Source organism: Pelophylax lessonae (genome assembly GCF_965119305.1).
Source record: "Pelophylax lessonae genome assembly, chromosome: 4".
Taxonomy (NCBI): domain Eukaryota; kingdom Metazoa; phylum Chordata; class Amphibia; order Anura; family Ranidae; genus Pelophylax; species Pelophylax lessonae.
In genome coordinates this window covers 344,100,734-344,126,048 of record NC_138771.1, presented here as the reverse complement: position 1 = coordinate 344,126,048, position 25,315 = coordinate 344,100,734, and the positions used below count along the sequence as shown (strand labels likewise).

At 47.6% G+C, this 25,315-nt stretch overlaps 1 protein-coding gene across 7 annotated transcripts in view; it reads left to right on the top strand.

Annotated features, from left to right (window-relative positions):
• The window catches only part of TCERG1 (transcription elongation regulator 1), a 192,132-nt gene extending 168,390 nt beyond the window's left edge, over nt 1-23,742 (top strand). For all 7 annotated transcript variants that reach the window (XM_082253129.1, XM_082253128.1, XM_082253125.1 and 4 more), the window contains 4 exons: nt 10,057-10,236; nt 10,393-10,476; nt 19,293-19,393; nt 22,859-23,742. In XM_082253129.1, the coding sequence (XP_082109255.1) occupies nt 10,057-10,236; nt 10,393-10,476; nt 19,293-19,393; nt 22,859-23,060 (567 nt within the window). In that variant the 3' untranslated portion in view covers nt 23,061-23,742. The remainder of the gene's footprint in view (nt 1-10,056; nt 10,237-10,392; nt 10,477-19,292; nt 19,394-22,858) is intronic.
• Nucleotides 23,743-25,315: the final 1,573 nt, after the last annotated feature.

The window sequence follows — 25,315 nt, the reverse complement described above, 5'->3', positions numbered from 1 at the left end:
CATGTTTGCACTGCTTTGGGACGTCCCCATATGTGACGAATATGAAGAGGCGGCGACTGTCGGAGGACGTAAGAGAAAACGGAATTTTTGTAAAATCTTACCTGTAAAATTCCTTTCTCTGAGTCCTCCGACAGTCGCCGCCCCCGCCCCTCTTTTGGGGTTTGATTGTATACTCTACTGCTATTCCACTAAAACTGAGATATGGTTGCAGGAAGTAGGAGGGTATTGACTGAGGGGACCACCCCTTGAGGGTGGGATATGTTAAAGCTTTATTAACATATTCTGTTGCCTAGCTACTCCTTCGGAGCAAAGTCTAATACCCCATATGTGACGAATATGAAGAGGCGGCAACTGTCGGAGGACTCAGAGAAAGGAATTTTACAGGTAAGATTTTACAAAAATTCCGTTTTTCCCTCAAATCTTCAACTGTCTCCAGAGCGTTTACGGGACCTGCACCTGGCGGTGCGGGACCTGAGGGCTCAGGGAGTGGTGGTTCCGGTGCCTCATCAGGACAGATTTCGGGGGTTTTATTCCAATCTGTTCACCGTGCCCAGGAAGGAGGGCAAGGTTCGTCCAATTCTGGACTTGAAGGCTCTGAACCGCTCTGTGCGGGTTCGCAAGTTCCGCATGGAATCCCTGCGGTCGGTGGTGGCTGCCCTGGTTCCGGGGGAATTCATGGCCTCCATCGATTTGAAGGATGCGTATCTTCACATCCCCATTTTCGAGGGTCACCAGAGATACCTTCGATTCGCCATTGCGGAGGATCACTACCAGTTCGTGGCGTTGCCTTTTGGTCTCGCCTCGGCTCCGCGGGTCTTCACCAAGGTGCTTGCACCGGTTCTGGCATTATTGAGGGCCCAGGGCATTTCTGTCCTGGGGTATCTGGACGACATTCTGGTTCGGTCTGCGACCAGCCAGGGTCTGGAGGAGGACCTGTCTGTCACGATGCAAACTCTGCAGGAGTTTGGTTGGACGATAAATTTTCCAAAGTCGACACGGAGTCCGTCGGTTCGTCTTCCCTACCTGGGAATGATCCTGGACTCGGTGCAGGCGAAGGTCTTCCTGCCGGAAGACAAACTCAGAACTCTTCAGGAGGAAGTCAGGTCCCTCAGGGACGTTCCGCACTCGTCTCTGCGGACGTGCATGAGATGTCTGGGATTGATGGTCTCGGCCTTCGAGGCGATTCCCTTCGCCCAGTTTCACACGCAGGGTCTCCAAGCGGAGATCCTGTCCGTGTGGGACGGGCGACCTCAATCTCTGGATCTTCAAATCTCGTTGAGTCATCGCACCAGAAGAGACCTTCTGTGGTGGCTCCAGTCCCCGATGGTTTCCGGGGGCAAGTCGTTTCGTCCTATCTCGTGGACGGTAATCACCACGGATGCCAGCCTGTCGGGCTGGGGTGGTGTTCTGGGCATTCTGTCCGCCCAGGGGACTTGGTCGGAGGGGGAGTCCTCCCTTCCGATCAACATTCTGGAATTGCGTGCGATAAATCTCTGTCTTCATCGCTGGACGGACCGGCTGCAGGGCTGCCCGGTTCGGGTGCAGACGGACAATGCCACGGCGGTGGCCTACATCAACCACCAAGGGGGCACCAGGAGTACCCGAGCGGCTCGAAAAGTGGCCGACATTCTGTCTTGGGCCGAGGCTCATGTCCCGGCGATAACGGCGGTGCACATTCCGGGGGTGGAGAACTGGCAGGCGGACTATCTGAGTCGCCAGACCCTGGATCAGGGGGAATGGTCTCTCCACCCGGCTGTCTTCCAGATGTTGTGCGCGAAGTGGGGTCTTCCAGATGTGGACCTGTTCGTGTCTCGTCTCAACAACAAGGTGAGAAGGTTCGTGGCAAGGACGCGCGACCCTCGGGCAGACGCGTTAGTGGCCCCGTGGCATCAGTACAAGCTGATGTACGCGTTTCCACCGATTCAGTTGCTGTCCAGGTTCCTTCGCAGGTTACACTCGGAACGCAGCACGGTGATTCTTGTGGCACCGGACTGGCCTCGCCGGTCCTGGTACACAGACCTCGTGAATCTGGCGGTCGACGCCCCGTGGCGTCTGCCTTTTCGAGACTATCTCCTGTCTCAAGGGCCGATATACCATCCTTCTTTACAGTCGCTGGCTTTGACGGCCTGGCTGTTGAGACCGAGGTCCTGAAGGAGAAGGGTCTCTCCCCAGAGGTCGTTCATACCTTGATCAACGCGAGGAAGTCTTCCTCTGGGAAGGTTTATTACCGTACTTGGAAGGCCTATTTTGCCTGGTGTGAGTCCAGGGGGTTTTCACCCCGCACGTACTCTGTTTCCCGAGTGCTGTCCTTCCTTCAAACAGGTGTCGATCAGCGTTTGGCGCTGGCTACGATAAAGGGTCAGGTGTCTGCGCTGGCCGTTCTGTTTCAACGTCCCGTGGCTTCCAACTCCTTGGTTGGCACTTTTGTTCAGGGAGTGCGGCATCTGGTTCCTCCTAGGAGGGATCCTCTGCCCCCTTGGGACTTGAATCTCGTTCTATCTGTGTTACAACGTGCTCCTTTTGAACAGATCAGGGAGATCTCGTTGTCTATGTTGTCCAAAAAGGTCGCCTTTTTGGTTGCGATCACTTCGGCTCGCAGAGTGTCGGAGCTGGCGGCTTTGTCCTGCAAGTCTCCGTATCTGGTTGTTCATTTGGATAAGGTGGTCTTGCGACCTAATCCTTCTTTTCTTCCGAAGCGAGTTTCGGAATTCCATCTTAATGAAGATATTGTCTTGCCTTCGCTGTGCGCGAAGCCTAAACATCCAAAGGAGGTGAGACTACATTCTTTGGATGTTGTTCGGGCGATAAGGGTTTACCTTAAATCGACTGAGTCCTTTCGAAAGACGGACTCCTTGTTTGTTCTTCCAGAGGGTCCTCGGAAGGGCATGGCGGCGTCGGCCTCTACCATCGCCAAATGGATCAGGCAGACCATTGAACAGGCCTATGCTTTGCAGGGGAGGGTTCCCCCTGTGCCTGTGAAGGCGCACTCTACTAGATCTCTGAGTACGTCTTGGGCCTGTCGTCATGGGGCTTCTGTAGCCCAGGTGTGTAAGGCGGCGACCTGGTCGACCGTGCACACTTTCACAAAATTCTACAAAGTAGATGTTCAGGCATCGGCGGATGCTTCCTTTGGCCGCAAGGTTCTTAGTGCGGCAATTCCCTAGGGTCCCTTGTTGGGGACCTCTGGCTGTTGGGATAAGTTTTTATCCCCTGGTTATTTGTCTTTTCCTGGGTTGTTGCTCCTGTTGAGCAATTATTTTTCCTGTAGCCCAGCTGGTTTCCTTCCTTTGGTAAGGTTCCTTTCTTTGATGCGGAGACTGCGTTGCCTTTCGGCGCGGATGCGTTTCCCACCCCTCATGTTTGCACTGCTTTGGGACGTCCCCATATGTGACGAATATGAAGAGGCGGCGACTGTCGGAGGACGTAAGAGAAAACGGAATTTTTGTAAAATCTTACCTGTAAAATTCCTTTCTCTGAGTCCTCCGACAGTCGCCGCCCCCGCCCCTCTTTTGGGGTTTGGTTGTATACTCTACTGCTATTCCACTGAAACTGAGATATGGTTGCAGGAAGTAGGAGGGTATTGACTGAGGGGACCACCCCTTGAGGATGGGATATGTTAAAAGCTTTAATGTTAACATATTCTGTTGCCTAGCTACTCCTTCGGAGCAAAGTCTAATACCCCATATGTGACGAATATGAAGAGGCGGCGACTGTCGGAGGACTCAGAGAAAGGAATTTTACAGGTAAGATTTTACAAAAATTCAGTTTTCTCTTATGTCCTCCGACAGTCGCCGCCCACTCACAAGTCTTCACCAATGGGTATTGACCTTTGCTCCGCAGGAGTAGCTAGGCAACAAGAATTGTTAATACAAAGCTTTTAACATAGACACACCGCTAGGGGCTGTCCCCTCAGTCAATACCTCCCTGCACCAGCATTCCCAACTCAGTTTGACTTTGCCTAGCTTAGGAGTAGCTGGCTATCCTGTGCTGGGGCTCAGTCTCAGCCTTCTACCCTTTCTTTGATTTTATTTCAAGTATTTTTCTCTTTTCTTTACTACCTGTTATTTTGTCAGCCTTAGTTTAGGGATCTGATGAAGAATCATCATGCGGAGCTGGGTCTCGGACTGGCCCCCCTGCATCCCAGGGCTGATAGCCAGATGGATCCCCAGCCTGCCATCGAGCGTTCAGCTTAGGTTTTACCCTGGCACATTGAACGACCCATCCCTGTTCGCTGCAGGGATGCTGCCTGTGAGGTGGCTACCTCACTGGACGCCATGACTGCGGTCCACAAGCGTCCTGGCTGCGGCACTCCCTGTCTGCCCTGATAGCGGTTTGTCGCTGGAGACGGCTCCCCACGCCATCTGGTACGGTAAGCACCTTCTGTGTGGGGACCTTTCTGTATGGGTGTCAGTCTGTGGCTGTGTATTACCCTCCATGTCTGTGTAACTGCGGGCTCCCTGTCAGGTCCCTGTGTGGCTGCATGCCTGTGGGCTGCGAGGGGGGGCCATCCTGCTCTGCTGTTTTCTTATGCTCTGGATGCAGTTTTGTGTGCAGACATGTGTGTGTGCGGCGATCCGCCATTTTATTTGCCTATATACTGTGACCGGCCCTGTCTCTATGCAGCGCCGTGTTTTGGCACCATTCGCCGCCATTTTGGCGGGCGATACTGCTCATGCACATGGCGCCATTTTATTTTAGCCTTTTTCCCTCTGCCGAGCGGCCATTTTGGTGGAGCCTTCCATAGGCTATATCAATCAGTCAGCATTGCATCACTTCCTCTTTCCCCGGGAACAGCGATCGGTGGCAGCAGTCTGGTGTGCTCTCTCCAGGTTTTTACCTTTCTGTCCTGTCATTCCTTGCTCAGTATTTTGTCTATCCCTGCGGGGTCAGTGCATACAGCAGTGTGCGGTGGGCTGCGCTCGCCGTGGTTTTAAAGGGCCAGTACCTTTATTACTTTTCTGTACTGGGGCATGAATTCTCAGGATTACAAGTTTCCCCCCGCCCTGGTGGGGGACCAGGGGGCTGCTGCACCCCCCGAGGGGGCCGATCTGACCACTGTAGTGGCTTCCTTGGTGTCTCAGGTGCAGATGCTGCTGGCTGAACGATCCGCAAAAAGGGCCAGGTTATCCATTTCCTCTGATTCAGAGGGCGATGTGGCTGCTGTGGCTGGCGTACCCTTCTCAGGGTCCCGCTCATCTTTGGACCTTGTGGGGTCTGAGGGAGAGCCTGAGGTGGAGGGGGTTGATGTTTCTCCCCCTGGCTCGCCTGAAGAGCTTGCACTCATGAATGAGCGGATTGCTTCCATAAAGGACACCTTGCACCTGGAGGATGAGCCTACTCCTCCTGCTAGGATGTCTGCTTTCGGAACACAGAGGGCTCGCAAATCAGTGCAGGTTTTTCCCTGCCCTGCTGAATTTCACCATACGGTTAATGAACAGTGGCGCAATTTAAAGAAGCCTTTTACTGTGCCAAATAAATTTAAATTACTTTATCCGTTTGCGCCTGCCACCGACGAGCGTTGGTGTGTGGCGCCTCCGGTGGATCACGCGGTTGCTGTTTTGAACAAAGCTACTGCGGTGCCCTCCGAGGATACGCCGGTTTTCCGGGACCCTACAGACAGGAGAATAGAGTCTCTTGCCCGTCATGCTTATATGGTGGCTGGTTCTATGCTGAAGCCTATTTTTGCTTCCATTATGGCGGCACAGGCTGTTGCTGATTGGACCAAGATGCTCAGGCGCACCTTGGCGGCTGATTCCGCTCCGCCCACCACGTTGGCTATGGTGGACCAGATCCATCAGGGTGTCATGTACTTGTGTGATGCGGACTTGAATTTAGCTCCCTTGGCTGCACGCCTGTCCAGCGTGGCGGTACTGAACCGTCGTCTGATTTGGCTGAAGAATTGGTCGGTCGACCAATCCTCTCGCAAGACGCTGGCGGATTTTCCCTACGCGGGGTCTCGCCTTTTTGGCGAGGCTTTGGATACCCTGATAAAAGGGGTTACGGGGGGCAAGAGTACTCTCCTGCCCCAGTCTTTCAAGCATAAGTCTTTCCATGGAAAGCGGAATTCCTCGTCTAGGCCCTCTCAGGGGTCCTTTCGTGCCTTTCGGTCGCAGTCCAAGGGCAAGCCCTTCAAAGGCCAAGGCTCCCAGAAGAAGCCGTGGGCAGGGAAGCAGAAGTCCGGCCAGTCCGGTTCGACTTTCCATACCACTTCCGTCTGAAGGGGCGCCCTCACCCGTTTCTGGGGTGGGGGGACGTCTGCGCGGTTTCCTACAACCTTGGCTAGCCCGCGTTCGGGACAGGTGGGTTCAGGAAATCGTTCGATCTGGTTACAAGATCGAATTTCTCTCTCGGCCGGCGGGCACATCTCCGGAGCGCTTGCAGGATTTGCACCTTGCGGTGCGAGACCTGCGGGCCCAGGGGGTGGTGGTCCCTGTGCCTCATCGGGACAGATTTCGGGGGTTTTACTCCAATCTGTTCACCGTGCCCAGAAAGGAGGGCAAAGTGCGTCCGATTCTGGACTTGAAAGCTCTGAACCGCTTTGCACGGGTTCGCAAGTTTCGCATGGAATCCCTGCGCTCAGTGGTGGCTGCCCTGAGTCCGGGGGAATTCATGGCCTCCATCGATCTGAAGGATGTGTACCTACACATCCCCATTTTCGAGGGTCACCAGAGGTACCTTCGATTCGCCATTGCGGAGGATCATTACCAATTCGTGGCGTTACCTTTCGGTCTCGCTTCGGCTCCGCGGGTTTTTACCAAAGTGCTGGCGCCGGTTCTGGCCCTGTTGCGAGCACAGGGCATTGCTGTCTTGGGGTATCTGGACGATATCCTGATGATAAGGTCAAACGCCAGTCAGAGCCTGGTGACCGACCTGTCCACAACGATGCGAACTCTGCAGGAGTTCGGTTGGACCATAAACTTTCCGAAGTCGACTCTGTGTCCTTCGGTTCGTCTTCCCTACCTGGGAATGATTCTGGACTCTGTCCAAGCGAAGGTCTTCCTGCCGGAGGACAAGCTTCGGACTCTTCAGGACGAGGTCAGGTCCCTCAGGGACAACCGGCACTCGTCTCTCCGGACATGCATGAGATGTTTAGGTCTGATGGTCTCGTCTTTCGAGGCGATCCCTTTTGCCCAGTTTCACACGCGGGGTCTCCAGGCGGAGATTCTGACCGAGTGGGACGGGCGGCCGCAATCCCAGGATCTGCGGATCTCGTTGAGCCAAGACACCAGAAGGGATCTTCTGTGGTGGCTCCAGTCCCCGGCGGTGTCGGGGGGGCAAGTCTTTTCGTCCATGGTCGTGGACGGTGCTCACCTCGGATGCCAGCCTGTCGGGCTGGGGTGGTGTTCTGGGCGTTCTGTCCGCCCAGGGAACTTGGTCGGAGGAGGAGTCCTCCCTCCCGATCAACATTCTGGAGTTAAGAGCGATAAAGCTTTGCCTTCTGAGATGGACGGACCGGCTTCGGGGCCGTCCGGTTCGGGTTCAGACGGACAATGCCACCGTGGTGGCTTACATCAACCACCAAGGGGGCACGAGGAGTGCCCGAGCGGCTCGGGAAGTAGCCGACATTCTGTCTTGGGCCGAGACACACGTCCTGGCGATAACGGCAGTTCACATTCCGGGGGTGGAGAACTGGCAGGCGGATTATCTGAGTCGCCAAACCCTGGACCAGGGAGAATGGTGCCTTCACCCGGATGTCTTCCAGATGTTGTGCGCGAAGTGGGGTTCCCCGGATGTGGACCTGTTCGCGTCTCGTCTGAAAAACAAGGTGGAAAGGTTCGTGGCAAGGACGCGCGATCCTCGGGCAGACGCCTCAGACGCGTTAGTGGCGCCCTGGCATCGGTATCGTCTGATGTATGCCTTTCCACCGATTCAGCTGCTGTCCAGGCTTCTTCGCAGGTTAGCCTGGGAACCGCACACGGTGATTCTGGTAGCGCCGGACTGGCCTCGCCGGTCCTGGTACGCAGACCTCGTAAATCTGGCGAGAAGATCTCCTGTCTCAAGGACCGATATTCCATCCTGCTTTACAGTCACTGGCTTTAACGGCCTGGCTGTTGAAGGCCAGGTCCTGAAGGATAGGGGTCTCTCCCCTGAGGTCATTCCCACTTTGATCAAGGCTAGAAAAGCCTCTTCGGGTAAAATTTACTACCGTACTTGGAAAGCATACTTTGCCTGGTGTGAGTCCAGGGGGTATTCCCCTCGCTCATACTCGGTGTCGAGAGTGTTGGCTTTCCTCCAAACTGGAGTGGACCAGCGTTTGGCGCTGGCCACAATTAAGGGTCAGATTTCTGCGCTGGCCGTTCTTTTTCAACGCCCTGTGGCGTCTAATTCATTGGTTGGCACCTTTGTTCAGGGGGTGCGACACTTGGCTCCTCCTAGGAGGGACCCTTTACCTCCATGGGACTTGAACTTGGTTCTGTCCGTGTTGCAACAGGCTCCCTTTGAAAAGATCAGGGAGATCTCGTCTCTATTGTCCGAGAAGGTTGCCTTTTTGGTGGCGATCACTTCGGCTCGCAGGGTGTCGGAGCTGGCAGCTTTGTCCTGCAATTCTTACCTGGTGGTCCACAAGGATAAGGTGGTCCTTCGACCTAACCCATCTTTTCTTCCGAAAAGGATATCAGAATTTCACCTGAATGAAGACATTTGTCTTGCCTTCGCTCTGCGCGAAGCCTAAGCACCCGAAGGAGGTTGCCTTACATTCCTTGGATGTTGTCCGGGCGATCAGAGTTTACCTGTCGTCCACTAAATCTTTTCGCAAGTCGGATTCCCTCTTTGTCCTTCCTGAGGGACCTCGGAAGGGCATGACGGCGTCGACTGCGACCATCGCCAAATGGATCAGACAGATCATTGAACAAGCCTATGCCTTGAAGGGGACGGTTCCTCCCTTCCCTGTGAAGGCGCACTCTACCAGGTCTTTGAGTACGTCTTGGGCTTTCCGGCATCAGGCTTCTGTGGCCCAGGTGTGTAAGGCGGTGACTTACACACCTGGGCAGTGGCCCAGGTGTGTAAGGCGTCCGTTCACACCTTCTCAAGATTCTATAAGGTGGATGTTCAGGCATCGGCTGATGCCTCCTTTGGCCGTAAGGTTCTTAGTGCGGCAGTTTCCTAGGGACCCTTGTTTTCATGGGACCTTGGTTGTTGGGGTGTTTTACCCCTGGGTTACTTGTTTTCCTGGGTTGTTGCTCCTGTTGAGCACGTTTTTTTCCTGTTGCCCAGTTGGTTCTCTTACTGTGGTAAGGTTCCTTTCTCTGATGTGGGTACTGCGTTGCCTTTCTACGGTTGCGTCTCCCACCCCTCATGTCTACACTGCTTTGGGACATCCCATTGGTGAAGACTTGTGAGTGGGCGGCGACTGTCGGAGGACGTAAGAGAAAACTGAATTTTTGTAAAATCTTACCGTAAAATTCCTTTCTCTGAGTCCTCCGACAGTCGCCGCCCCCCGCCCCTCTTTTGGGGTTTTTGTGTACTCTTACTGCTATGCTACCAAACTGAGTTGGGAATGCTGGTGCAGGGAGGTATTGACTGAGGGGACAGCCCCTAGGGGTGTGTCTATGTTAAAAGCTTTGTATTAACAATTCTTGTTGCCTAACTACTCCTGCGGAGCAAAGGTCAATACCCATTGGTGAAGACTTGTGAGTGGGCGGCGACTGTCGGAGGACTCAGAGAAAGGAATTTTACGGTAAGATTTTACAAAAATTCAGTTTTTCCTCTGCTTTGTATAATTGGTTCACTGCTTTTCCAAGCAGCAAGCACAGTATTTAAAGTCAGATTATAGGGAGTCCATGGGAATTTTATCTTGAAGATGTTTGCTGTGAGTCGAAGGCATGCAGTTTTTAAATAAAAAGTGCAACAGAAAATATGATTAACATAAACTCCTCTCACTTGGCACTTGGTTTCTTAATGCATTGGTATCACCTGGTTTGCAAGTAAATATCTACAATTAATTTTGCCAAATCCCTGTAATTTGCCTTTTCAAGAGACAAATGCTGTTTTTTTTTTTTTCTCTTTGTTTTGTATTTATGAATATTAGATTATAATTGCATTGTGTTACTTTCATAGGTGCGATCTTCAGACGTTTCATGGTCAGACACCAGAAGGACGCTTCGAAAAGATCATAGATGGGAATCTGGCTCATTACTAGAAAGGGAAGAAAAAGAAAAACTTTTCAATGAACACATTGACGCTCTTACAAAAAAGAAGCGTGAACAGTTCCGACAGCTCCTGGATGAAACGTATACAGTATGTAACGTTATTAAGGCTCCCAACTATGAGCAATGTACTGATACAAATGGGTATTCGCAATGTCCGCTTACAGGCCTAGCTGCCTGTGTACATCAGAGCCATGTCCTGTAGACTTTAGAATTCTGACACAACTAACCTTTTTTTTTTCTCCAGATTACTTTAACTTCAACTTGGAAAGAAGTTAAGAAAATTATAAAAGATGATCCCCGGTTTATTAAGTTTTCTTCCAGTGATCGGGTAAGAAAATGAATGTACATAAAATACATGTGTTTTATTTTGTGTTGTATATTTTAAGTCACTAAAACAAAAAGGTTTGTCTATACAGATGTTGTCTTTAACCACTTCTGGACAGTGTTGCCAACCCCCCGGAGTGAAATTTACTGGCAGAACGCCAAAATTTACGGACGGCACCAATTTTTTACTGGCACTGCAAAAATGTACATAAAATAGCCGTTTTCAGTGCTAAACCGTGCAAATATGAATAATTAAACTATAAACCTGTAGATAGTGCTATTAGCAATGTGTTTAAGTTAAACAAAAGTCAGTGCCCACTTACATTATTGTATTCTCTCCCCCTTACATCAGTGACCCCCCCATCAGTCTGGTCTGGCGGCGCTGTCACTGACCTCCCCTCGGGTGCACTGTGCAGGGCTCAGTCAGACGGCTCTGGTCTCCACTCCGCAGGCCAGGGCCCCACACATCTGCATTGAAAGGGGGCACGCTGTGGTCAGTCTGCATTGAAAGGGGGCACGCTGTGGTCAGTCTGCATTGAAAGGGGGCACGCTGTGGTCAGTCTGCATTGAAAGGGGGCACGCTGTGGTCAGTCTGCATTGAAAGGGGGCACGCTGTGGTCAGTCTGCATTGAAAGGGGGAACGCTGTGGTCAGTCTGCATTGAAAGGGGGCACGCTGTGGTCTCTCTGCATTGAAAGGGGGCACGCTGTGGTCTCTCTGCATTGAAAGGGGGCACGCTGTGGTCTCTCTGCATTGAAAGGGGGCACGCTGTGGTCTCTCCATTGAAAGGGGGCGCGCTGTGGTCTCTCTGCTTTGAAAGGGGGCGCGCTGTGGTCAGACTGCAGACATGGTACGGGGGGGTGGTCAGAGACTGCGGACATGGTACGGGGGGGTGGTCAGAGACTGCGGACATGGTACGGGGGGGTGGTCAGAGACTGCGGACATGGTACGGGGGGGGGGGTGGTCAGAGACTGCGGACATGGTACGGGGGGGTGGTCAGAGACTGCGGACATGGTACAGGAGGTGGTCAGAGACTGCGGACATGGTACAGGGGGTGGTCAGAGACTGCGGACATGGTACAGGGGGTGGTCAGAGACTGCGGACATGGTACAGGGGGTGGTCAGAGATTGCGGACATGGTACAGGGGGATGGTCAGAGACTGCGGACATGGTACAGGGGGATGGTCAGAGACTGCGGCCATGGTACAGGGGGATGGTCAGAGACTGCGGACATGGTACAGGGGGGTGGTCAGACTGCGGACATGGTACAGGGGGTGGTCAGACACTGCGGACATGGTACAGGGAGTGGTCAGAGACTGTGTACACAATACAGGAGATGGTCAGAGCCTGCGTGGACATGGAAGTAACCTCCTCACACACCCCCTCACAGCAGTTTCTTCCTCTGTCCCCCTTCATATTAGCTCCCCACATCAGTGTCCTGCTCCTAAGTCCCTTTCACCTCTCCATAGCCATATCGGTGACATTACTGCAGAGTGAAGCTGTGACACTGCCTGTGGAGAGGTGAAGGGGGCACAGGAGCAGGACAGTTATGTCCTCTGCCCCCTGACTCCAGTCTGCGCTGCCTGCTAGCTGAGTGTTGGAGGCTCGGAGCCCCACTCACCAGTCCTCTGCTCTGCTCTTCTCTTCGTGTGCTCTGCGGCTTCCTCTGCTGTCAGTCTGCTGCTCTGTCCACTCCACCGACCACCACCATCCGTCCACTGTGTCCAGCATCCTTGACTTCTAGTACTCCACACACAGTGACAGACAGTCCAGACTCCACTCCACACTGTCACTGGCGCCTGTACTGCCGATTGTTTCAACTTTCGACCTTCAACGTCACTTCCGCAGCCGCCGCGACCCGCGAGTACGACTCTTCCAATAAGACACCGGCCAGGCGGGAAAACTTAAATGACGGCGGAGGCAGGGGCGGGCGCAGGCGGGCCGTGGCACTCCAGTGCGAGTCTGCGTCTCTGCGAGAAGAGAGAACACTCGCCTCGGGGTCGGATCTCCTGAAGTGCGTGCCGCGCATGCGCAGTTCTGATCTTGCCGCCGCCGTCATAGATTTACGGGCACTTTTCTCCTGCTACGGGCATTTACAGGCAGGAGAAAAGTGCCCGTAAATCTACGGGCGGTTGGCAACACTGCTTCTGGACCAAAAGGATTTGCCCCCTTAACCACTTCCCGACCACCCGCCGCCTATTTACTGCGGCAGGGTGGCTCGGGCAGGCGAAACGACGTAGGCCTACGTCGCTCGCCTTTAGAGGAGCTGAGGGTGAGCACGCGCCGCTGGCAGCGCGCTCCCGCCCCCGATCGTCAGCGGGGTAGCTGGCGCGTGTGTCAGGCTGCTCCGATTGCCGCCTCACACTCTCGATCGTTCCCTGCTGAGAGAGGACGGTCGGCTGTGTTTACAACTCTCCCTGGGATGATCACAGAGCTCATGTGATCTGCTATATAGTATCACATGTCTCTATGGTCATCTCAGAAGCCGCGCCCCACCGCAGTTAGAATCACTCCCCTAGGGTCACATTTAACCCCTTGATCACCCATACTATGTAAACAGAGCAGATCGTTGTTCTTTCTGAAATGATCAGAGCGCCTGTGATCCTCCTATATAGGATCACAGATCTCTGTGTTCATTTTACAAGTCCCTCCACCATACAGTTAGAAAACACTCCCCTAGGCTCACATTTAAACCTTTGATCAACCCTGGGTTAATCCCTTCCCCGCCAGTGTCGTCATTACACTAACAGTGCATAGTTTTAGCACTGATTACTGTAGTAATGTCACTGCTACCCCCAAAAATGTCAGGGGTCCGATCTGTCCGCCCCAATGTCGCAGTCCTGCAAAAAAAAACGCAGATCGCCGCCATTACTAGTAAAAAAAAAAAAAAAACAATAAAAGACGACCTAAATCTTTCCCGTAGTAAAGACGCAATAATTTTTGCCCAAACCAATCAAAATACGCTTATTGCGATTTTTTTTTTTTTTTTTTTTTACCAAAAATATGTAGCAGAAAACAAATTGGCCTAAAATGTTAAAAAAAATGGATTTTTAATTTTTTTTTTTTTTTTTTTGGGACTATTCTATAGCAGAAAGTGAAAAATATTATTATTTTTTATTTTTTTCAAAATTGTCGCTCATTTTTTGTTTATAACGCAAAAAATAATCGCACAGGTGATGAAATTCCACCAAAGGAAAGCTCTATTTGTGGGAAAAAAAGGATATACATTTTGTTTGGGTACCGCGTCGCACGACCGCGCAATTGTCCGTTAAAGTAACACAGTGCCGAATCGCAAAAAAGGGCCTGGTCATTAAGAGGGGCAAATCCTTCCGGTCCAGAACTGGCTACATTGCTGGTTAATGACCAGGTCATTTTTTGCTATTCAGTACTGCGTTATTTTAACGGACATATTCGCGGTCCTGTGACGCTGTGCCCAAATAAAATGTAATGTCCTTTTTTCCCCCACAAGTAGAGCTTTCTTTTGGTGGTATTTGATCACTTTTGCGTTTTTTTTTTTTTTTTTTTGCGCTATTAACAAAAAAAATAGCGACAATTTGGAAAAAAAAACTAAACTTTTTCACTTTCTGCTATATAACATCCCCACCCCAAAAAATGTAAATCTATTTTTTTCATCCTTTTATGCCAATTTGTATTATACTACATATTTTTGGTAAAAAAAATACCAAAAAGCTTAATTTGATTGGTTTGCGCAAACGTTATCGCATCTACAAACTACGGGAAACCCCGGGGAAGGGGTTAACCCAGGGGTGATCAAAGGTTTAAGTGTGAGCCTAGGGGAGTGTTTTCTAACTGTATGTTGGAGGGACTTGTAAAGTGAACAAAGAGATCTGTGATCCTGTATAGGAGGATCACAGGCGCTCTGATCATTTCAGAAAGAACAACGTTCTGCTGTGTTTACAACAGCAGACCGTCGTTCTCTCTCAGCCGGGAGCGATCGCTGGTGCCCGGCGGCAAGCGGTGCCACCTGTCTTGTGGGTAGGCATCCCCACTACCTAGTGCGGGCAGGCGCACGCTCGCCCCCAGGAGCGCTCCAGCGAACCGCGATACAGGTATGGCGATTCGTGCAGCCGAGCCAGTCTGCCGCAGTATATATTCGGCGGGTGGTTGGCGAGTGGTTAAGCAACAAGCGAGTTGTTGAAAAATTGGAGTAATAAAAGGCACAGTTAAAAAATTCCATGGAGAGTAACAGGATTTTTGTATTCAATGTAAACTCATTTTCTAAGAGTTATTTGTAGAACACAGAAATACAGTTGGGTTGTACAGCTGTTTACAGGAGGTTGGGACATTAGCAAACATAACTATTGTAAGGCAGCTCCCATATACCCCTTCCACTAGCTTGCATGAATAATTGCTAAGCAGTACCAAGAACAGAAATGGGCCAGACATTTTGTTCCTTAATGACCTTTTATGGTAAGTACTAAAGTCCTATTTCCTGATCCTTCAGTACAGGACATAGGCTGACTCAGACAACCGGGTTATAGGCAAGTACCTTTAAGTGATTGGACACTGGCTGTCAAGGAGAGCGACTTTCCAAGACATTGTTTCTAGAAAAGAGTGAGCAAGGCTAAAACTCTCAGCATTGTTAAGTGCAGGGAGGACTCTCACTCCTCAGAGAGGGATGTACTGCAACACCTGGATGGTGTCCAATGAACTTGGAAACTTGGTGAAGGTGGAAACCCCTGGTGTGAATAGAACGATTTGTGTTCTGGGGAGCCAAATGATAGCTCTACAGATTAAGGTACTCCCCGAAGTAAAGGCGCCCAAACATGGGCAGAGGGAACTATCCCAACTGCGTAAAAGGCCAAAGTATCATGCCAGGGACTACCTGGTCTATAGAGATAGGCCCATGCCTGCTCAAAACCCAAGCCTATGCAAATTGCGATGGGACTAGAGATGGGCGAGGAGAAATTGGACAAGGTGGAAGCCTCTGTGGTTTTGCGATAGGTGTGAACTGCCTATGTGATTGCAAGGGATCTGGGTGTATACAGGACACAGACCTCTTTAATGAAGGCTTAAAGTAGAACCAAGGCTTAAAGTAGAACCATAAGCAAAATGTGTTTTCTTTTTTTCCTCTTGGATAGAGTAAGGGAGGGTTATAACCTCTGTCAGATTTCCCCCCCCCCCCCCCCCCCCAATCTGTGTTCCATTTACGGAGATATGCTTTAATTTCCTGTCCCATAGTAAAACGGGACAACCCAAAATTTGGGATTTTCCTTTACTTTCACTTTCAATGATAATGGTAAACAGAACAAATAAGAGAGGGTAAATTTCCTTACCGGGGGCATAGACTGAAAAACGGACAGGCGTTCTAATCCCTGTCTCCTCAATCCAAAACCTAAAAAAATAAGTTTTGCTTTAAGTTCTGCTTTAAGCTAAACCGCTTTGACCAACAGAGCCAGGTAGCTAGCAACACACGAACCCAGCAGAGGTTTATTCAGATGGATTTTTTAGGTATTGGGTCTCTTGGGAAGGAGCGGTCTTTCAGAATAGAAAAGCTGACACACTTCAGAGGTTATTCAGTACATAGAAAAAGGGGGATAATATGGCACCAGTGTCGTGTGTATAATTATGATATGAGTACAGCAAAATGTCTAACGTTCAATTAGAACACCTGGTCTGTTTCTTGCATAGTTTAGCTGCATTGAAACCTGTAGCTCTGCTCTCCTGACATCACTTCTAGTGTGCTCTGCATCCCAAAGGTGTCCGCTGGCCATCTTTTTGGTTTCTGCGTCCTCCATCATAGCCGGTTTTTGGCTCTACTTTTGGACAACAAGGCTGCAAGTTTTACAGAAGAGACTCCATGCTCCACATGGCCGAACTGACACTGGTGATATAAAAAGCACCAATTAATTGTACTATTTGAATTGCCAATTTACATGCTCCTAATACTGCCTGTAATTACTGCATTTGGTCTGGCACCTGCTGGTGTGTCATCTTGGCTCTACAGGTTGCCCACCTAGTGTGTTAGCTTGTACTAAGGTGTTTTGCTATGCTGCAGATTACCACCAGATATATATGGATAGATATATATGTGTGTATATGTATGTATATATATATGTGTAGATAGATAGATAGATATATATATATATACTTTAACTTATTTATAGTTATTTATGATTTTGTGTTTCAAACTTTATCATACCCGAGATGTTATAAAGAAGAATGCACAGTAAAAAAAAATCATATGTAAATAGTTGGTTTGGGCTGCTCATCATTAAGAATTACATGCAAAATAATGGTACCGCTTTCAGCACCTAAAATCCGAAACAATTATACCGTCAGGGAGGTTAAAGAGGAACTGCAATGCATTTGGGCACTACAAACCAAAAACGCGATTTCATTCATTTTTAGCTTTTAAAACAAACTTCCCCCATCATTGCATGTCTCCATGCTTTATTTTGCTGGGAAATAATTTTGAAAAATGCCCACTGGCATTTTTGGCCATGACCATCTTGAGTAAGGGCAGATGATTCAGGTGTCAATTACTTCCTGGAATTCGTGTCAGGCATTGTCTGAGCTGAGAACCCTCCCTTCCTCAACACTTCTGGGATGTATGACATCATTTGCCGAGGCATGGAAACCAGAAAGTAACTGAAGAAATGCCAAAAAAAAAGTGTAAAGTAAATATGATATACTTTCTTTTCTATTTACTAATGCTAGCAGCATAAGGATTAGAAAAAGTCCCGGTTGATTGAGAGTAAAGTTCCACTTTAAGGAGGGATTCTAGCTGCCTGTCAGTAAACAAGTGCGACTTCTACCCGTTTAGTGGCTTTCCTGTTAAGGTTAGCCACTGGTGTATCGACAATGGGAATAGACCAGCAATTGACAACTCCTTCTCAAAGGGGAAAATGTTTAAGCACAAGTGGGGCCCAGAACTCTTCAGTGTGCTTCCAGTCTGCATAGAGGAATGCTTTGAATTTTGTGTGCAATGGGCAAAGCTGGTGACAGCAGGCTGATCCTCCAAATGCAGGGTAGTATGCACTATATTATTAAGGTCTAAAAACCCCTTTAATTCTGAGTGATTGTGACTGCAGGAGTCTGGTTCCTCAAGAAGAGTCTCTTCGAGGACAGACTGTTGAGGCTCAGATTCTGAGTCAGAGATGGTAACAGGAAGCAGTAGTCAGGCCTTTTCCAAGGGCTCAAGAAGGTCCGAGAGAACTACCCACAAAGAGTTGCATGCTTTTGACCAGAAAGTGGGGTTACTGGCTATAGGGGGGGACTTGGCCCCACCCAACGGAGCTGAAGAAGATTCTGATGTGTACCCTATAATTTTAGAGGCACCAGTTTCCAGAGCGCAGGTGCCAATTCCCTCAAGGACACGGAGTAGACACCTAAAGAACCTCTATGCAGTATAGACTAGATTTCTCATAGCAGCAGAAATGTCACCTCTGTCTATATGCAGACATATTGCATCTGCTTAGCAGGAATGAAACTACATCCAAAATAAGAGGCAGAGCCTCAGGTACTTTCAAACATAAGCAGCTGGTGCACCAAGTGTTGTGCACCCAAAGGGGACCAGGTTACTGTAGGTGAGCAGTGAAAATGTACCAGTGTTTCATGTGGTGCTTGCAAGCAGAGCAGCAGCGAAATTGTGCCCTCCTCTATGCAATAATGCAGAAAAGAGTGTAGAGCGCATGTGCTACATTCCACCGAGCAAATGACAATTCTTAGCATTAACGTAATGATTATTTAATGCAGTGCATCCGGCAGTGTTGGAATTAGAAAAAGGCTCCCAGCAGTTCAATAAGACATTACTTGCATCGTGAGCCTTCAGAAACAGCAGCTAACGTTTACCAGTACACAAAGGTTTGGGAAGTGTTAACAATTCTGTGCAACATGACTGAAGGTCACATGCCAAGCTAGCCAGTTACTTCCAGTCCAACAGGGCCCAAATACAGAACTCCGCTGCAATGTAGAGACCAGCTCAGTCAGTGATGTAGCTAGGAATCTTTATTGAACGTTTTTCAGCAGATCTGACATCCCCCCTATGCCACAAGATGTGAATCAGAAAAAACATGCTGGATGGAGGAGGGGTTATATGGGGGCTGGCATACAATTTTTCTGTTTTCCAGTGTTCAATCCTCCAGTAGGCAGTATAATCCAAACTGTATCTGAATTCCTGTGTCCCTGAATAAACCAGTTAAAAAAAATGTAAATTATATATACTGTGTGTGTTGTATGTATGTGTGTGTGTGTGTGTATATATTAGTGTGTACCATTTTTTTCCCCCTGTTCTACGTGTCACATACTGTACATCCAACCACAGGGTTACAATGAAGTAGGCCATGACAGTAAGCATTGGATCAATAGCAGTAACTTTATTCTTCATTTTGTAAATAACCATAATGGTGTGCTAATGTCTTTAAAACCTGATTCTGTTTAGAATTTTTAATTTTATTATGTTTGTACATGGGGCAGCCATATTAGCTTATGCATTCCGTGCTTACTGTTTTGTAATACAGCACAGCTTTGCTGTTCCACCTTATTGATGCACGTCTGCTTAGACTGAATGGAAATGGTCATATCCTGTAATATTAGTTGTAGTGTAGTAAAATGTCTCACTTAGCTTGTTAGATGCACAGAGTGCTATTAGATGAAAAAGCGGTTTGTCACATCAGAAATTTTTTTCATATTTTTACATTCGCTCAGAATGTGCTTTTTAAAAGCCCCATTACTGTTTAAAGGTGCTTTAAAAAGTGATTTCATCCATAATCTATAAGAAACAAAAATGATATTGCCCTATTATGTTTCTGTTTCTATCTTTGCATAGTGCTGGAGTTTTATTATTTTTGTGTTTGCAGAAAAGGCAAAGAGAATTTGAAGAATATATCCGAGATAAACACATAACTGCCAAAGCTGACTTCCGAACACTTTTGAAGGAAACAAAGTTTATTACATACAGGTTTGTAATTTTAGAAATGTAAGCTGTTATATTTTCCTGCTTAGTCAACAAAAAGTTACCTTTATTTTGAAAACATTCACATTAAGCACTAGAAGGGGTTGTTTTACTAATCCTAACCATGTTTTCTGACACTTGGATTTTTATGTTGAAGCCCAACTTGTGGATAGGTTTCCTTAAAAGGTCTCCTCAATGTGGGAAAAAAAAAATCTGGCCTTAATACTTAGATTTAATCCAAAGCTGTCCAACGTAGTACATGCATATTTTCATTAAAAAAAAAAAAAAAGTGGTTAGTCTGTTTAGGTTGGTTGACATCAGTGTCCCTCAACCACAAATTGTGAGTGCTGGGCATCAGTCATGCCATCTGAGGGGGCATCAACAAAGGACCCGTCACTAGTACTGGTGCAGCCAGTGACACTGACATCAGGATAAAAAAAGAAAATAGGAGCTGTATACACTTCAGTTTTCTTCTCTAGCCATGTATCATTTCACCACAGGGGTGAAATTTAGCTAAAAATACCCCCGGGACAGTCAGGGCTAGTACATTCCACAATGGATAGCCTCTGTACTGTCCCGGGTCGCACTTACCTTTTAGAAGAAATACTTACCTTGAAAATTTCTTCTCCAGCGCTGCCATCTCGGATGTGGGCAGCTGAAGCCAGCGCGTCCTCTTCTGCGTCCTCTTCCGTGTCCTCTTCTCCCAGAATGCGCCTGCACCGGCCCCGCTCGTCACTTCCGGTGCGGGCGCATCATCCCTCCACAGCTTCTGGGCGCACCGGAAGTGAAGAGCGGGGTCGGTGCAGGCGCATTGATTCCTGGGAGGAATCAATGCAAAGAGGAAGTGACGGCACGGGCCGCGGCCGCAGAGGGAGGAAGTGGAAGAAAGTATTCGGCCCCCTTGAACTTTTCGACCTTTTGCCACATTTCAGGCTTCAAACCTAAAGATATAAAACTGTAATATTTTTTGAAGAATCAACAAGTGGGACACAATCATGAAGTGGAACGAAATTTATTCAAAATTATTCAGCCCCCTTAAGTTAATACTTTGTAGTGCCACTTTTTGCTGCGATTACAGCTGTAAGTCGCTTGGGGTATGTCTCTATCAGTTTTGCACATTGAGAGACTGAAATTTTTGCCCATTCCTCCTTACAAAACAGCTCGAGCTCAGTGAGGTTGGATGGAGAGCGTTTGTGAACAGCAGTTTTCAGTTCTTTCCACAGATTCTCGATTGGATTCAGGTCTGGACTTTGACTTGGCCATTCTAACACCTGGATATGTTTATTTGTGAACCATTCCATTGTAGATTTTGCTTTATGTTTTGGATCATTGTCTTGTTGGAAGACAAATCTCCGTCCCAGTCTCAGGTCTTTTGCAGACTTCATCAGGTTTTCTTCCAGAATGGTCCTGTATTTGGCTCCATCCATCTTCCCATCAATTTTAACCATCTTCCCTGTCCCTTCTGAAGAAAAGCAGGCCCAAACCATGATGCTGCCATCACCACGTTTGACAGTGGGGATGGTGTGTTCAGGGTGATGAGCTGTGTTGCTTTTACGCCAAATATAACGTTTTGCATTGTTGCCATAAAGTTCGATTTTGGTTTCATCTGACCAGAGCACCAAAAAATAAAATTGTAACTATCCATTTGTTTTTCAGGTGACCAAGAGCAAGCGGATGGCCCAAAATTGATTATGTCGATTTTGTGGCCTGAACTCCACTTTAATGATAAGTGTCCAGTGCTTCTCATAAATGTTGTATTTTTCACACTTCACTGTGCCAAGCTATATAGTCCACCAGTTATTCCAATAAGAAATGCTCACCTACAAAACCATTCCAATCTGCTTCCAACATGCCAGATCTGGGACTCAAATTTCCATCTCCTCACCATACTATCAAAGGAACATGCATTTCAGTATAATGCCTTTTATCATTAAGGGCATTAAGTAAAGGGCATACTGACCTGCATATTTATACGGGCTTATCATCATCTGGTGAGTGAACCTTTCTTATTGGAATCCCTGGTGGTATACAGCTAAAAATACACAATTTATGACAAGCACTGGACACTTACCTGTAACATGGTGTGAACATTGGAAGATTTATGTGGAACACAGTTTTTTTTTTTTTTTTTTTCCCTCCACTTTTTAAATATTCACTTTTATAATTGTAGGATAAATGGCTAGAGAATTGAAGTTGGAGTGTACAGTGCCAACTTTTCTTTATTGTTTTTGCACTAAATTGTGGGGACACGTAAACAGGTAGCAGACACCACACCTTTGGGGATATTGGAGGAGCGCAGGGTATTTTGTAAATTTCATCTATTACTGACATCCTGTCAGCGCCATTCTCTGCATTCATAAGAACCACTCAGCCCAGAGACGAGAGGATAATGACCCTGTAGCATCACATGACCGCTCTGCCTAAAGAACATGGAAAAGTGATATCTTAAAACTAGCATTTAATTCTGCCTTGGGGGGGGGGGGGTATAAAACCAAGGAGTTGGGCTTTGAAAAGGTTCCTGTTCTATAGGTTCCTGAGCAGAGCATATAAAGTAATGACAGGCCAACAATTCATATTGGCCATTTACCTTTATCTTTTAAACTGCTATGGTTGTAATAAATCAAGAGGAGCCTGACACTCCAATCATCTGCTTTTTTTTTTTTTTTTTTTCTACTACACTGCATGTCCAAAAATGAGCTTGGGACCTCATTTTGGGTTACAAATACACGTGTTCTAGCCAAGCATGTAGTGCCTACTAGTCATCTAAAGAAGTGGTCCTCAACGCCGGTCCTCGGGGCCCACTAACAGGCCAGATTTTAGGTATTACCTTGGGGAGATGCAGACTAGAATACTGCAATCACTGAGCAGGAAATGAGATCACCTGTGATGTAATTTAGTTATCTTGCAAACCTGGCCTGTTATTGGGCCCTGAGGACCGTAGTTGAGGACCACTGATCTAAAGGGTCCACATTGTTTTTCTGAAAACACCTTTTGATTGTCTGCCTTGTTTTTAATTACTTCTAAAGGACAATAGGAGAATGTATAACATGTAGTAACTTAAAACCCACACAGTATTTTTTTTTTTTCAGTTTTGGCTGCAGTAAGGGAGCATTTGATTCCCTGCCAGGTCAACACTGTTAATCACACTGTGGCCTTTGCAACTTGTGCATTGCTGTTAGATACTTCCTGTTCTACTCTTTGTAGTGCCTTTTCTATATGTTCCTATAAAGGATTTGCTGCATAATAAGGCTGTCAAAGCCCTCCTTAAGCATCCTGTTTGGAAATGTATGAACAAACTCCTAAGTGGGCTCAACTCAGAGCAGAGTCCTGGTTGTCACAGTAGGACCAGTTATAGACAGCGGTAATGACCCAGTGTATGATCAAACCCTGCTTCACTGCAAACTAAAATAAATATGCTTCCACTTGAAAACAGTTTTATCAAACTAATGATTTTGGACTTTCCCTTTAAAGGTCAAAGAAATTAGTTCAAGAATCTGACCAGCATCTAAAGGACGTTGAAAAGATTCTACAAAATGACAAACGCTATCTAGTACTTGACTGCATTCCCGAGGAAAGACGTAAACTTATTGTATCCTATGTAGACGATCTCGATAGACGTGGCCCACCACCTCCACCAACTGCCTCAGAGCCTGCACGAAGAACCACAAAATAACAGGACATGCCATATGTGGATATATGTCAGTTCATACCAACTGTTCAGAACAACTGCATGAGCAAAAACAAAAGGTTCATTTTGGGTCATTCTCCTAAAAACAACTGCAAAAAAAGAAAAAAAGGCAAATACAAATAACTTCATGTACACAAGGAGAAAAAAAGAAAAGAGCAGGATTACGCTAGAAAATGGTTATCTGTCCAACACTCTAGAAATTTAAATAAGCGTCAGCTGTCATATGTGCTTTATTAGAATATTCAAATGATTTGCATCATCTGAAGCTGTCTGATTTCTTCAAGTCAGTTTGACTGGAAAGTATGGTGCCATAACAGCCGAGTCACGTAGTATTTTATTGGATCGCGATAACCATTTGAAAGTATTTTTGAACTGTTCATGGCAGACTGAAAGATACTTTGCTGGAATACAAGTCTGTTTCTCTCCACAGCTGTTTTTCATTTCGTTTATTGAATTGGAAAGGCTTTTTGTTTTTTGTTTTCCCTTTCGAAAGTATCAGCAAGTTCAGACCCTAGAACGAGGCCTTCATCTGTTGTCAGACACAATTGACCTAATCAATCATCTTGTATAAATGTTTTTTTGTTTTTTTTTTCCCGAACATAGTTTTCATTTACTTTGCAATAGATGGGGGAATTACTAATCAAAGTAGTTCCTAAAACTGTATTCCACCACTTTTTTTGAAGATTCATTTTGGAAAGAGGAATTTGTTGAGTTTGTGTATTTGAAGTACAATAAACCTTTTTTTATATATATGTACTTGTTTTGTATAAATGTATTTTTTTCAGCATAAATGTAGCAGAATTTCAGACTCCTATTGTGTATACGTTTAACTGCAAGTGCAACTTTACTTAATGTGCCATCCATTACCATTATAGACTGTAGATACTTGAAATCAGTCCTAAAAGCTTTGCTTGAAATTGCACGAATCAAGACTCTAATTGTAATATAGAATAGTCGCTTCAGTAGGGTGCCCATGTGCTAAGTGCCTCCTAGTAGTTCTCTGCTTGTCCTGCCAATATCACTACATTGGCACTGCCTGCAGTAGAAGGACCTTGTCAAAGATATAGGCAGGCTGTTCTGCCTTTTTCTGCCGCAATCCACTCCTACGAGTAAACCTTTTTTGATTTAGAGGGCTCTTGAGAGATGTTGTTAGCAGGACCGTGTGTTTTTTGGATCACATGATGCCCTACAGAAACTAACTACCTCCAGTATCTTTTGAAAATGTTGCATAATTTTGTAAAGTACAATCTCAGTTTCTTAAGCTTTTGATGCAGCAGCCGTGCTTCTTAAATTACTGCTGCTGTTGTTCAGCTTTAAGTGATGTATTGTTTTTGTTTTGTTTTTTCAGTGAAATTTCCCAGCTCAACCCACAATATGTAAACTCCATGCTTCAATCTATAGTTTCTCTATCGTTCATTGACAGGCGCAGCTCCATATTCTTCTTGACCATTGGGTTATGCTGCCCCCTACAGGAGTAGGACACTAGGCAGGAAAAAACTTTACCATGTCTATGGGGCAGTCCCTGCAGGCATACACCCACACACTCTTCTATAGCCTTGTTTGTTTCTGCCTTGTTTAGCAGTAAGACCTAGTTCCTGGGTGGGACTTCGGTCTTTGCTTGTTCTTTTATTTTTAAAGGGAACCTTTTTGTTAAAAATTTTTTTTTTTTTTTTTTTTAGCTAGTTAAGTTCTTGAGAGAACTGCAATCAACAGCCGGCCTGGGTTAAGGACTGGATATCCTAGATCCTTAAGGTCTCCCAGCTTGGCCAGCGTGCGTGTGCAGGTTATAGCCCAGCGCTAGGCCTCACCACGACAGAGCCCCAATGGACAGGGGCTGGCCCGCGAGTAAAACACCTCGCCAGGATGCACACGACCTGGTTCGGCCTGAGTCGCAACGTACGCTTTGGCCATCCGTACCCCCACCCCGAGTGGAGAGGCAGTCTGTCCAGAGTGGCGCCCACACAATATCATTGGTATGGTGAGTAAGTGTCCCCCCATAACTCTGGGTCTCTAATGTCTCGGGGTGGATGTGAGCCCCTCCTTGGCAAAGTCGGACCCTCGAGTATCCCTCATTTCCCCTGGTCTCTCTGTAGGTGCCAGACTCCCCCAAGGCCTCCCCATCAAGTTACTAAAAAGACTATTAAACGGAATAGCTATCTCCAGGTCTGACAGCTAACACAATAAATGGTCCAAACCCTATTACTTATATGTGATGCGTCCCTAGATGCGGCCCCCCTGGT